This window comes from Talpa occidentalis, unplaced genomic scaffold, assembly GCF_014898055.3.
Source record: "Talpa occidentalis isolate TD23 unplaced genomic scaffold, MPIMG_talOcc4v2.1 talOcc4.13, whole genome shotgun sequence".
Classification (NCBI taxonomy): domain Eukaryota; kingdom Metazoa; phylum Chordata; class Mammalia; order Eulipotyphla; family Talpidae; genus Talpa; species Talpa occidentalis.
The window spans coordinates 65,154,312-65,166,999 of NW_023601322.1; the positions used below are offsets into that span (position 1 = coordinate 65,154,312).

At 44.6% G+C, this 12,688-nt stretch overlaps 1 protein-coding gene and 1 long non-coding RNA gene across 12 annotated transcripts in view; one reads left to right on the forward strand and one right to left on the reverse strand.

Annotated features, from left to right (window-relative positions):
* The window catches only part of NR3C1 (nuclear receptor subfamily 3 group C member 1), a 108,410-nt gene that overhangs the window by 85,315 nt on the left and 10,407 nt on the right, over nt 1-12,688 (forward strand). For 7 of the 10 annotated variants that reach the window (XM_037509025.2, XM_037509027.2, XM_037509029.2 and 4 more), the window contains 4 exons: nt 502-668; nt 4,122-4,238; nt 10,733-11,008; nt 11,890-12,034. In XM_037509025.2, coding sequence (XP_037364922.1) covers nt 502-668; nt 4,122-4,238; nt 10,733-11,008; nt 11,890-12,034 — 705 coding nt within the window. The remainder of the gene's footprint in view (nt 1-501; nt 669-4,121; nt 4,239-10,732; nt 11,009-11,889; nt 12,035-12,688) is intronic. The other 3 variants (XM_037509034.1, XM_037509033.1, XM_037509032.2) reach the window with 1 other exon arrangement.
* LOC119243319 (uncharacterized) overlaps nt 4,822-12,688 on the reverse strand; it is a 48,455-nt gene continuing 40,588 nt past the window's right edge. The window contains exons 2-5 of one of the 2 annotated variants that reach the window (XR_005124693.2): nt 11,045-11,218; nt 7,669-7,834; nt 5,565-5,681; nt 4,822-5,201 (exon numbers count right to left, since the gene is read on the reverse strand). This is a non-coding gene — a long non-coding RNA (uncharacterized LOC119243319). Of the gene's footprint in view, nt 5,202-5,388; nt 5,682-7,668; nt 7,835-11,044; nt 11,219-12,688 lie in introns of those variants that run through there. The other variant, XR_008551422.1, reaches the window with a different exon arrangement.

Here is a 12,688-nt window from a genome sequence, read left to right on the forward strand (position 1 = left end):
TTTTGGTAAGATTTGTTTATTTATCCATACAAGCACTGGGCACAGTCAGAAGCGCGGGAGGGTAAGAGGATTCACCAGAGCCAGAGTGGGGAACAGAACAGGCAGACCGAAGAAATACACTGCTGAGGGGAGCAGGGGGCACTGCAGGAGAGGTCTGCCGCGCCATGTGGGACCCTCGCCAGCCAGCCAGGATCAAACCAGCGCTGCAGAGGCTGCAAACAGCTTCACGGTGCGGCGCTCCACCGCCTGCGCCACCAGGGGAGGCCCAGTTTCACCGTTCTTTTTAGGAACACCTCTGAAGAAATTACCTCACTCTTATTTTGTAAAAAAGAATATCTCTTGAATGTATTTTAATAGGATATTTTAATGCCTATGAGTTCTTAAAGCCACAGTTCAGTGTGCAAATGCTCACTGTGGATTGAGAAGATGGGCAGAACCATGCGTATGTTTCTCCCACAGCCATGATGTTATGATCCTAATGCTGCTTGCTTTCTTCTTTAGCCCTGGAATGAGACCAGACGTAAACTCCCCTCCATCCAGCTCCTCAGCAGCAACAGGACCACCTCCCAAACTCTGCCTTGTGTGCTCTGACGAAGCTTCGGGATGTCATTATGGGGTACTGACTTGTGGAAGCTGCAAAGTATTCTTCAAACGAGCAGTGGAAGGTAGTGTGTATTTTGAAGAGTTTTATTTTTCTCTATTTGGTTCCTACTTACGTGCAGGGCTAGAAGTCAGTAAAGCCGGGAGAAGAGAGCGACTCCTGGCTCCTCCAGTGAGTGAAAAAAGAGATTTTAAAAAGATACTGAAAAAGTAACAAGTAGAACTAGAATAAAACAGGAAAAGTTTGGTCTAAGAAAGTGCTACTTTTGTCAAATGAAATGTTAAGTTTGAGTGGTAACATAATGCTCTTTGTATTAGAATCATGAGCTTTAATTCCCATAAGCTGATCTTAAAGCCACCCTGTAGTCTAGTGTGGAGAAATGAGTGACAGTGAGATGGAGAAGGGGGAGATAATTTCATTAGTGTTTGGTTTTTTCCTCCTTTTGCCCCAGAGATTGTGATAAGTTGTATAAAATATGACTTTAGTCCTGATACCTGCCCCCCACTCCTGAAGTACAAGATAATGACAAGGTACAGAGGTTATAATACAAAGGAACAAGTGGTAAATAAATTGCCTGAGGGCGTCAGGAAAGAAGGTATTTTAGAGAAGGCACTCTAACTATTTTAATATTATATTGATAGAAACTTCACCCTTGTTAGGGATTCAGCCTTCTGACAAGGGAAGAAGGATCCTCTTCTTAAAGGAGAAATTCATTCCATAGCAAATTATTACCGGAAGTCACTGTAAAATTTTCTGATATTACCAGTGAATCCTCTTGGAAGAAATCATTATTGCAGTTTACTTATTTGTAAATCACCGTGAAGGCACTGTGAACTGAAGGAATTATCTAAAACTGATTAATTTTTAAAGAAGTATAATTATTCATTCATAGTATAATCTCTTCACTCACGGAGAGGATTATTACTCTTTGGTTGTAGTTGTGTTTGCATATCCTTAAGTTAGATGAGTCATTTTCTTTGTTAACACCGAGCACAGGGCTGCCGACTTTGAGGAGTGTAGTAGCTCCCAACTAGGCAGTCGTAAGTAAAGCCCACCCCCATTGTAACAGGATAGATGTAACTTCAAGAGAAGTAAGCCTCTCGTCCTCACTTGACTTTCATAGTCAGCATTTTCTTAAACAGTTATTTCTATGATATAAATGCAATGATAATAGCAATAATATGACATTGCTATACATTACTGACACATTCATTTTTGAAAGTGAAATTCAGAATGAGACAGTGTAGCCTTAAATATGGGCATTTAAAAAACATTTTTCACTCTCCATTTGAACTAAAATTATTCTTTCAAAGAGGGTTATAAATTTAAATGCCTACAGATACTATGTGTGTTTCCATTCTGCCAAACATACAATGCCACAAGAGGCAAGATGGCAGCACTGATAAGTAGAAAATGCATGCCCGCCCTACCTAAAAGCATCCAAATGCAATGTAAAAATGAGAACAAAATGCTCCCAAGTATGACTTCACTTATAAGCCATATGCCCTTTGAGCTTAAACCCTGCTTTAATATTAAATTCTTATACTTCTTTTTACATGATTAATGAGAAAAGCTTTAAATATGGACTGTTATAACTACTAGCTACTGTATGGTTTGTAAGATGCACTTGGCACTCTGTTTTTAAAATCGCTTAGGAATTATCCCAAACAGAATTGTTTTTTAGGACATCTGCAGATGTTTGCCTTATTTGTTGCCCATACCACTTAGGTCAAGGGTGTATAATTTTAATTTTTTTTCCCCAACATTCTGGCAGTTACTTCTCCGCATACAGGAAAGAATTTTGGGTAGCTCCATTTCTTTTGATGTACACCAGTTCAGTGACCTCTTCTCCCCACTTTCTTCCTGGTTCCTTTTTCTTACATTCACTTGACATGAAAGTTCACATTTGGAGGGTCATAATGGAGATAGGCACCCTTAATTCATCGTGTACCAACTTTTTTATGTATGTCATGCCATTTAAGTAATGGTTCTGTGAGTTTGTTAGATGCTTAAATGGCCCGTATTTGATAGACTAGGAGACTGAAGCTCAGGAAATTTAAGTGAGAAAGCTAAGATTCAGACATAACTATCTCCAGACAGACTCTAAACCTCATTGGTATACTGAGAGGTAAATGATAAAAGGTTTTTCATCAGATAAGTTTATAATCCAGTTAGATACTGAGATGAAAGTATCACAAGGAAATTATTTAATAGCTAACATTTATGGAGTGCGTACAGTGTGGGAGGCACTACTGTAGATCCTTTCTCCAAATGCCTCAAACCCTTGCTGTAGTCCAGAAAGGTAGGTACAGATTTTCCACCTTCACAGATGGCACCCTACTGGTATACCGTTCACTGTATACACTGCTGTTGAGAGCACATTTAATTCTCAGACACTTCTAACAAGACAGACACAGAGCAGAAAACTCTAGGGCATTTCCTGTGTGTTTCCTTGCGTGTTGTCCACTTCTTGCACTACTTTCATGATCTTGCATGTTTATGCATCACTGCTCTACTTGACATTTTTTGTGTACTACTTTTTAGAACTTAAATTTATTACATAAAAATAACTTTACTATCCCTACTAAATTAGTTATATATTGCTGCATCACAAATTACCCCCAAAATTAATGCCTTTAAAGCAAATAGGGCCTTCCTGGTGGCGCAAGGGGTTAAGATGCAACTTATGAAGCTAACTGCCGCCACTGCAGCAGGAGTTCAGTCCCCCACCAGGGAGCAACCCACGTGGCGCAGCAGACCTCTCCTGACTCGCCCTCTGCTCCCCTCAGCAGTGTATTTCGGTCGATCCACCTGTTCTGTTCCCCACTCTGTCTCTGGTGAATTCTTACCCCCCTCCCAGCACCTCTGGCCTGTACCCCCATTCTTGTATGCATAAATAAATACATCTTTTAAAAAAAAATAGTTGTCACATCCTAGAATTCATGAGTCAGGTGTTTGGGAACCGCTTACTAGCTGGGGAGTCCTGGGAGTCTCACGAGGTTGGACTGTTGGTGGGGGCCACAGACATCTGAAGGCTTGACAAGGGCCAGAGGTTCCACTTCCATCTCAGTAACATAGCTTTTGGCTGGAAACTTGAGTTGTTCTGCCTAGCAGCCGGCATCTCCTTCACTTTGTTTAAAATTGTAAGAACACATTATTTGTAAATGGTGGTAAAATGTTGAATGAAAATCAGTTTCCCTCTAGCTCCATTCCATGTTGTCTTGCAAATATTTTTAAACAGGTTTCACATTAGGTCAGAAGTCATAAAACTAATGACAGACAGTTAACTGTTAATAAGAGAAAGCTATTTAAAGCACAGTTTATCAAGAAAGAGATCACATTTGGTGGGTAGTGAGTAGAAAGTGGCAATAATGGGGTTTGTGGGTTCATCTTTTGCATTTTGACCTGGGAGTTGATTATTTGGGGGTGTTCAGTTTGTGAAAACCTATTAAGGGTGGAGGAAAACGGTATGTCCATAAAAATATCCTTTAAGATCTGTAAATTTTTATTTTCTATATAGGACAACACAATTATCTTTGTGCTGGAAGAAATGATTGTATCATTGATAAAATTCGAAGAAAAAACTGCCCAGCATGCCGCTATCGAAAATGTCTTCAAGCTGGAATGAACCTGGAAGGTAAATACCTGAATAAAATTTTACAAGCAAGGAGATACAGATGTGCTTATTTAATATAGTTTTATGTTACTGTATCATCTGTATTTATGTCCATTTTTCTGACATTTTACTTTGACAGCGTATGTTTTATTAGACATCCATAGAGGGAAATAAGGAGGCAGGTTGAGTTTTGTTAGTTTTGTTTTCTCAAGTGAAGAATTGCGTTCCTGTCTATTGAAGTTGTATAATCAACATTTAAAAACGTCTCTGAAAAAATGTTTAGAATTCACTTTAGTTGAAATTGCCAGTTCCAGGAAGGTGGCGGTACAGTAACCTCTGTGCTCAGTCTAAGTAATAGCCCTTTCAGCCGGCAAGTACCGGTGCTAACATGCGGTCTGATTTCCAGGCGCTCAGTCTCCGGTTAGTGTCTGCCCTCAGTCGTAAGATGGGGCATGGCACACTGCAAAGGAACAGAACGAGAGGAGGGAGGGGCACCTATTTTTCAAAGGCTAATCTCCAATAGGAGAGTAACATCCAGGCGAGACAGGGTAAGAATGAAGAAACCCGGCGTCTGGCACTAGACCAGGAATGCACTGTTGGTGCCAGTGCGGTTTGTGTATGTATTTGTGAGTGGACTGAAGCATTTACGTGCCCAAACCACGCTGTTTTCTAGTTCTCTTACAAAAGCTTTTTATTGAGGTGATCTTGCTTTATGACACGGTTTTAGGGGTGTAGGTTCACACCTCCCCACCCTCCCTTTTTCTGGTGGCCTTAGCCCTGCAGTCAGATTTTAAGAGCCTGTTCCTTGGTTTGTCTGTTTATTCCACATGTGAAGGAAGCCATCCAGTATTTGTCTTTCTCCTTGTGACTGACTTCCCTCTAGTTCCATCCATGTTGTCAAAAATGGCAAATGTTCAGTGTTTTAATAGCTGAGTGGTATCCATTGCGTGTGTATAAAACACATCTTCGCGTACTCATTTCTTCCTATTACGTGAATAAGAAAAAAATGTGTTTGTGTTAGTCCATTGTACCCCAGTGTTTTCTAAATGTCACTTGGATGGCTTAGACTTCGGCGCGATGTCAATAGGTTATGCATTGATTTCAATAACATAATTGCTGCCCATCACCGTGGAGGTGGTTACAAAAAGCTACAGAGATTATCATTGTGGAACTGTAAACTTGTACATAATTTCTTTGTGATATAAAAAACAATAGTTGTTCTTCACTCTCTTACATACCAGAAGTCTGCCCAGCTTTCACTGAGTTTCATTTTCCCATCCTAATCATTGAAATACATTAGGCATTTATTTCACTTTTATTAATATGTTTAGAAATAAGTTTGCTCACAGCGAAAACCTCTGGACTACTCTCAGTCACGAATATGGAATGGTGGTTGACCCAGGAACACTGTAGAGGCTTCTGAATGCGCAGCGAGCCCCATTTCTAGGTCTTCAGGATGTAATGCTGGAGGGGTGAGAAGAGACGGTAAGGAGAGGGACGCTCCTGGGTGGGAGGAAGATGCGGAGGGAGCGTTGAGGCACAGAGGGGGAGAGGCAGGTGGGCTCTAGACACACGGGGAGGCTTGCAGAGCATAAAGACGAGCGCTGCAGGAACATGAGAAGTCGAGGGGGAGAGAGAGAATGGAGCAGAGATGCGGCGAGAGGAGAGACGCAGGAGAGCGAGCAGAGAAGAGAGGGGAAGACCTCTGCGCACACAGGAGGATGAAGAGGAAAGGCGGGCCGGACAGGGTGCAGACAGAGTGCAGAGAAAGCGCGAGGGGGGCATCTCTACGCAGACACACACGACGGGGAGAGCGCGGAGTCCAGCGATACAGAGGGAGGGAGAGGCCAGACGAAGAGTAGGAAAGGGCCAGGTCACCGAGAAGACGGCCAGAGGCGCACGGGCGGAGAAGGAAGAGGAGCGGGTAAGACAGGAGCAAGACAGAGGGCGGGACGAGTGGAGCAACGACGCGGGGAGAACATAACGAGGGGGTTCGGGGAGAACTGGAGAGACACGTGCTCTCCGGACAGACAGGACGGCTCCCGAGGGGCAGCGGAGAGGAGAGAGGCAGGGCGGGCGAGGGGCGGCCCGAGCAGGAAGAGGAGGGTGGGGTGAGCAGAGGGCCCGGAGCTCCCCCAGCGAGCATATCAGGAGCGCGAGGTGAGAAGCCAAAGTGGGAGGACCCAGGAAAGTGAAAGCGGAGAGATGAAGGAGGAAGTGAGGGAGAAAGAGAGAGGAGCCGGGACTCACTGAGGAGGGAGGCCGTCGCGTCGTGGAGAGGCCCAGAGCAGAGGAGAGGGAGGGAAGAGGAGAGCACGAGCGCAGTGCGGAGAGGGGGACAGAGGAGCGGAGACGAGGGAAGGAGATGGAGGCGATGGACAGGCGGCTGGAGGAGACAGGGAGCGTGCGGTCCCTACACAGCAGAGGCCGGAGAGCGCGCGGGCGGAGAGAAGACAAGACGTAGAGGAGACGAAGGAAATGCAAGGGCGAGCTCCAGAGTGGGAGTTGGAGGAGGAGAGGCAGAAGCTAGAGGAGAGCTCCAGGCGGACACGGAGGTGGAAGAGCAGAGCGGGCAGGCAGAGGTGCCCAGGGACAGAAGAGACACGCGCGAGGGGGACGGGAGACAGGAAAGAGATCCGAGGAGGTGGGGAGGGAGAAGGGGGGGCAGATGGAGCACCTCAGGCAGAGAGTGGGGGTGAGGGGAAGAGTAGAGCGAAGAGGAGACAGACGAGAGAAAGGAGCTACAAAGGAGCTACCGGGAGAGGAGAGACTGGGTGAGACGCCGACGCCAGCCAGGAGAGAGCAGAGAGCGAGCAGAGACACGGAGCAAGGAGAGGGAAGGAACAGAGTGGAAACTGATAGGGAAGGGAGGAGACGAGATCTCTAAGTACACTCCCGCGCGGGAGGAGATGGGGAGAGAGGACTGCGGAGATCAAGATGGATGGAGAGAGGGGAGAGACCCAAGGGAGAGCGGAGAGAGAAGAGGTGAGGATGAGAAGGCGAGGACAATGGAGAGAAGGGACCTAGAGGAGTGGAGAGAGAGCAGAGAGAGAGCTGGGGGGAGAGGAGAGCTGACAGGAACCCAGGGTGAGATGGCGGGCGGGAGAGAAGAGTAGAGCAAGCACCACCCAGCCCGGAGGGGAGGGTGAGGCCAACGGAGGTGGAGGGGCGGGTACAGAGACAGCCGGGGAGGAAGAGGAGACTGGGCAGCCCACAGACGAGAGGAGAGGGAGGGGACAGAAGTGGTGCGGGTAGGACAGAAGCAGGACGGAGAGGAGAGCACAGAGAAGGAGCAGAAGGGCGGAGGAGACAGAGGAGAGAGAGAGGGAAGAAAGGAGTTCGAGATCCCGAAGACAAGGAAAGGCGAGCACAGGGAGCTAGCGGAGTGAAGAGCGAGAGATGCGGGAGAGGCGCGAAAGGGAACACCAGCTCAGAGTGGGTGCTCGCGTACCTCATCCTCGCAGGCCTCCCGCAGGCTCCGACACGCACAGGGAAGATCAGTTTTCTTTCAGAGTTTGCTGACTTCAAACCGCAAGGCAAACCAACATCCTCATTTTCACAGAATCATTTCAGAACACAACACGTCTGATCAATCAGTGCTGCAGTTTCTCAAAACACTGTATTAAAAAGCAACCATATTCAAGGGTTTTATAGTTGGCAATAAAAAAAATAACGCTAGGGTGGAAACTAGCATTTATCAAGAGCTACTCTGGGCCTCCCCGGTGGCGCAGCGGTTGAGCGCCTGGCTGCGAAGCTGCCCGCAGCCTCTGCAGCGCTGGTTCGATTCCTGGCTGCTCCCCGGCCGCCGGGCGAGGGTCCCACATGGCGCGCAGACCTCTCCTGCCGCCCGCTGCTCCCCTCAGCAGTGTACTTCGGTCCTTCTGCCTGCTCTGCTCCCCGCTATCCAAAATCCAAATAGGATATCCTATTTGGTATGACTTGGTAGATGATGTTTTGGGTCTGGGAACACTCAAAAAGTTTCTCCACAGCAGTTAATGGTGGTAGCCTTCCCAGAAAAGAGAGAACCTAATAGGAACATTATGCTTTAAGATGAGGCTACAGTTGAATATATAGAACCTTTATTTCAAGTAGGTGTGTGATCGCTGCAAGAAATGTCTGGCTGACTATAATACTTAGGAAGGATCCAGATGAGTCATGTGAAGTTTCATCCTTTTCTTCTGAAAACACCTTGACAGTATTTAGTTGACCAGACTGCTTTCTCCACAGCCTCAGAGACCTTTGCAGGGGCAGTCATTTCCCTCCAAGTCCAGTTCTCCCCATAAATGTAACTTAGTATCACCGGTGATGTTGTGATACTGTTGCCTTAGATACCAAATTATTCTCAAGCTTTAAGGCACCCTTCCTCACCCACTAGAACCTGGCACTTGAGTACACATGAGTTTAATGGTGATGCTAAATGTTTTATACTTGTTTCAAGGTGTATTGGTTTATGCCAAAAATAAAGCTATAATTTTTGAATGAACAGAATCAAGTAGGACGTACAGGCAAGAAGGCTTATAACATTAGTACCTCATATTTTTAAGTGTAGTTTTATAAGCCATCAGCTTTCTTTACCTTTCCCTCCCCACCCCCAATGGAGCTATCACAGATTCATGAACACTTCTGTAGAGAGAGCTTCACTACTAACCTATCGAGAGATTATATATATTGCAAAGGACCAGAAACACTACACAGAATAAATCTTATTGACTAACTTGCTTAAAAACAGTGATTGCTTAACAATTCCTTGCTAAAATTACAGGGAAACATTATGGTACATTTTGTTTTATACTCTGTGCGGCACTCTTGGGCTCTGTAATGCTGGCTGAGCTTTTTCAAAAGTATTGGTCTCTCAACGAGTACCACAGATAGATGGCAAGACATTTAATATACCGAATCACAGAAATCGTCTAACTTGCCATCCTGTGCTCTTTGTTCTTCTAATGTGGCGGGTAGGAACACATATCCTAGACAATTTAAAGTGATGGTTCACTGAGGTTGTCATGATACTGTTTCTGTATTGATTTGGCACGTGCATGTTCCGTGATTATGGATTTCAGTGAGAGTCCTTTTCTATAAGGAGCTCTTTTTAAAAAATATTACTCTCCTGTACTATCTAAATTCAAAATATTCTAAAATTATATTGGCCTACAAATTGAGATTCATGATAGTTCAGATACAGCACAGACTGTGAGCCAGAAACTGCATTTTACATATTTTAACTGATTTTATCCTTATCTTTCAGAAGAGGAAGGCCCACAGAGTAACTTGCACAGATCCCCAACTACTAAATGGCAGAGCCAGGATTTAAATTCAAACATGTTGGTTTCAGCTTTATATTCTTCACTACTACACCACACTGTATTTTCAAATCCGCATGGGAAAACAAATTGGATCTGTCATGGTCCCATAGAAGAATCTAATTCTTGTATTTCTCAAGTGTACAGCCCAGTAGGAAATGGGAGGTTCCAGTCAGTGTAAACACCCCCCGCCCCCGTTTCTCACAGAAAATGGAGCTGTGTTCTGCCACCGTTATGTATCCTCCACAAACTATATCGTTTGTCATGTGAGAGACAGAGAAATTAATAATTCTTTTAGAAAGTGATTAAGGCTGATCTATTTCTTCTGTCAGATGTATTACATTCTTCGCCCTTCCTGGAACTCTGCGAGAATACTTGGTTTTAATAATAATTTCTCATCTGTCACTAAAGTAACTTCAAGAGTCTGAGCACATCCACTAAAATAATCTATCAATTCCAAGTTGTAATTTGATTCCACTTGTTGCAGGCTAAAAGACGGCTTAACTATTTTAACGTGGTAGGTTATAAAAGTAATTTTAGGACTCTGGAGTCGTCATTATACATTTCTACTACAGGGGAAATTACCTACTTAGAAAGTTGTGAAGCCACATCAAGTTTTGCTCTTCATCTCCCTGAACAGCTTTATTCCTAAATCGTATCTCCTATGAGGATGAAAAGCGGACGTCTGTGATACTAGAGCTAGCACCGTCCGTAGCGAGTGATCTGGCCCGTCAGCTTCCTGTCTTGATCAGGGACTGTGAGGAGAGGGTCAACGGTGGCCCGTGCTCTTCACGACACGTCTCGCCAAGATGTAACCCTAAGCCACACACTTTCTCGGCTACAGCAGCAAGACTCAATTCTTTTCAACTGCTAGAAGTCGGTGGCCTTGTAGAACCAATGAAAATTTCCAGGTTGAAGTGAAAGTGACTAATTTATGGAAAAATCTACTGAAGTGCTTTCTTACATGGTTCTCACACAGTGTGATGAAACAATTTTGTATAAAATAATGAAGTAGCAACCGGCCGACCTGTGGGGGACAGCAATATGTCAACGACTGCTTTGGGAAAGTGCCTTTCCTGTCTCCTTGGATCACTTTTTACAATTCCTAAAACTGTTCTCACTTCCATCTAAATATTAGTTTCGTAAGTTAAACGACTGTGCCATCAAGACTTTCCCATGACAACTCATTTTTGTCTATTTCTTTACTACCTACAGCTCGAAAAACAAAGAAAAAGATAAAAGGAATTCAGCAAGCCACTACCGGAATCTCACAAGAAACCTCTGAAAATCCTGCTAACAAAACAATGGTTCCCGCAACATTACAACTCACTCCTACCCTGGTGTCCCTACTGGAGGTCATCGAGCCCGAGGTGTTATACTCAGGATACGACAGCTCTGTTCCAGATACGACCTGGCGGATCATGACCACACTCAACATGCTAGGCGGGCGCCAAGTGATTGCAGCAGTCAAGTGGGCAAAGGCGATACCAGGTAAGATGCAAAAGGTGACAAAATGATGATACAAACCTGTATTTCCTTGGACAAAAACCCTCTGGCTTTTCATCATCCCGAACCCATGGCGTGTCCTGTTTCTCTTCATTGGTTCTTGGGACTAAACAGAGGAGAGTCCGGTACCTCCGGGAGAGTGCAGCACCGATGGTATCTTCTGTACGGCTCCTCGCCTCCTTTTACACTTAGGGTCTCAGGGAAGAAAATATATTTATTAGGATTCAGTTTGTTTTCCCTTAGTGTATTACTTTTAAAAATCAGGTTATTTGTAAAGTTGGCGAAAATCACGTGTTGACACTGTCAGATGTCCTACATGAAACGATACACCACTTCATCTAACTTTACAGGGAATTTGAAGTGAAAGTGTCCCTCCTGGAACTTGATATGGACCATCGTAGGACAGTGTTAGCGCCAACCCTGACTGTTCCACTTGAGGGACTGACAAGCTTATGATGTTCACAGAACCAAGGACAGAACAAGAATGAAATAACCTGTCATTCCTTTTCTATCACGGGGAAGGGGTACGCCTAGCAGAAGAAACAGTTAAGTTCATTGAGCAATGCCAAGAGCCAAGGAGCCGGGCATTTAGTACCCTTACTGAAATAGGCAAAAGGTGACTAAAACTTCATGGCTGTGAAGTGTTGTTACATTAAATGTTATTAAAAAGCAATGTGGGCTCTGATCTTAACCGGTAAGATAACAAACAAAAATGGTGCCCCCTTGGTGCTTGATTCTCTCTCTTAGGCGGTCCCCCGAAACAAAGCTAATTTCAGATCTGACTTTTTTGGCTGTTACCAGAGAAATGATCTCTTTGTCAGTGGCAATTCGGGTCGTTCCTTATACCTTTATTTATCTTGATTCAGGATTCAGGAATTTACACCTGGATGACCAAATGACCCTACTGCAGTACTCATGGATGTTCCTCATGTCATTTGCCCTGGGGTGGAGATCATATAAACAATCAACTGCACACATGCTGTGTTTCGCACCTGATCTTGTTATTAATGAGTAAGTCATTTTCCCTGGATGTATGAGGTATTTGTAACCAGTTGATGTTTTCCTGATAGGCTGCAATCAGGACTGATTCAGTCCTGCTAGGAATCTTGGAATGGGGCAAACCTGAAATAGATCGTGTTTATCCATGAGTGAGGAAGGCCAAGTGCAACGCAGAGCAAATACACATGTGGGGACTTATTTTTACAACAGTGGGCTTCTCTAGGATCAGTAAAGTCCACAGCAAGTTTACGGTGGCATTTTCTTTATTCTAGAACCCTATCCCAGACAGGAAAAGGAGCCTATCTAAGACACACTGATCTCACTTTCAGTGGGGACAATTCCAGAGGAAGGGATGAGAGATACAGCTCCTGAGGCAACAGGTTTCTTTTTTCCATGGTGGCAAAGTTCAGCCAATGTTTATGACTTAGAACATAGCAACAAGAATTTTTTTTAATTGAGAGAGAACTGATCAAGTGCTAAGATTTTATAATCAGCTACTCTCTAGTCCTCTGCTCCCTGTGACTTTCAGTTGTCCACCACCCGCCCCCCCACCATCTCATTGCTGCTGTTTCCTAGTTTCCTTTCTCCAGTGTATCCTCTGTCATGCCTATTAAATTTTTCTTCCTAAAGCATAATTCTGCTAGCATCAGAAATCTCCTAGCACAC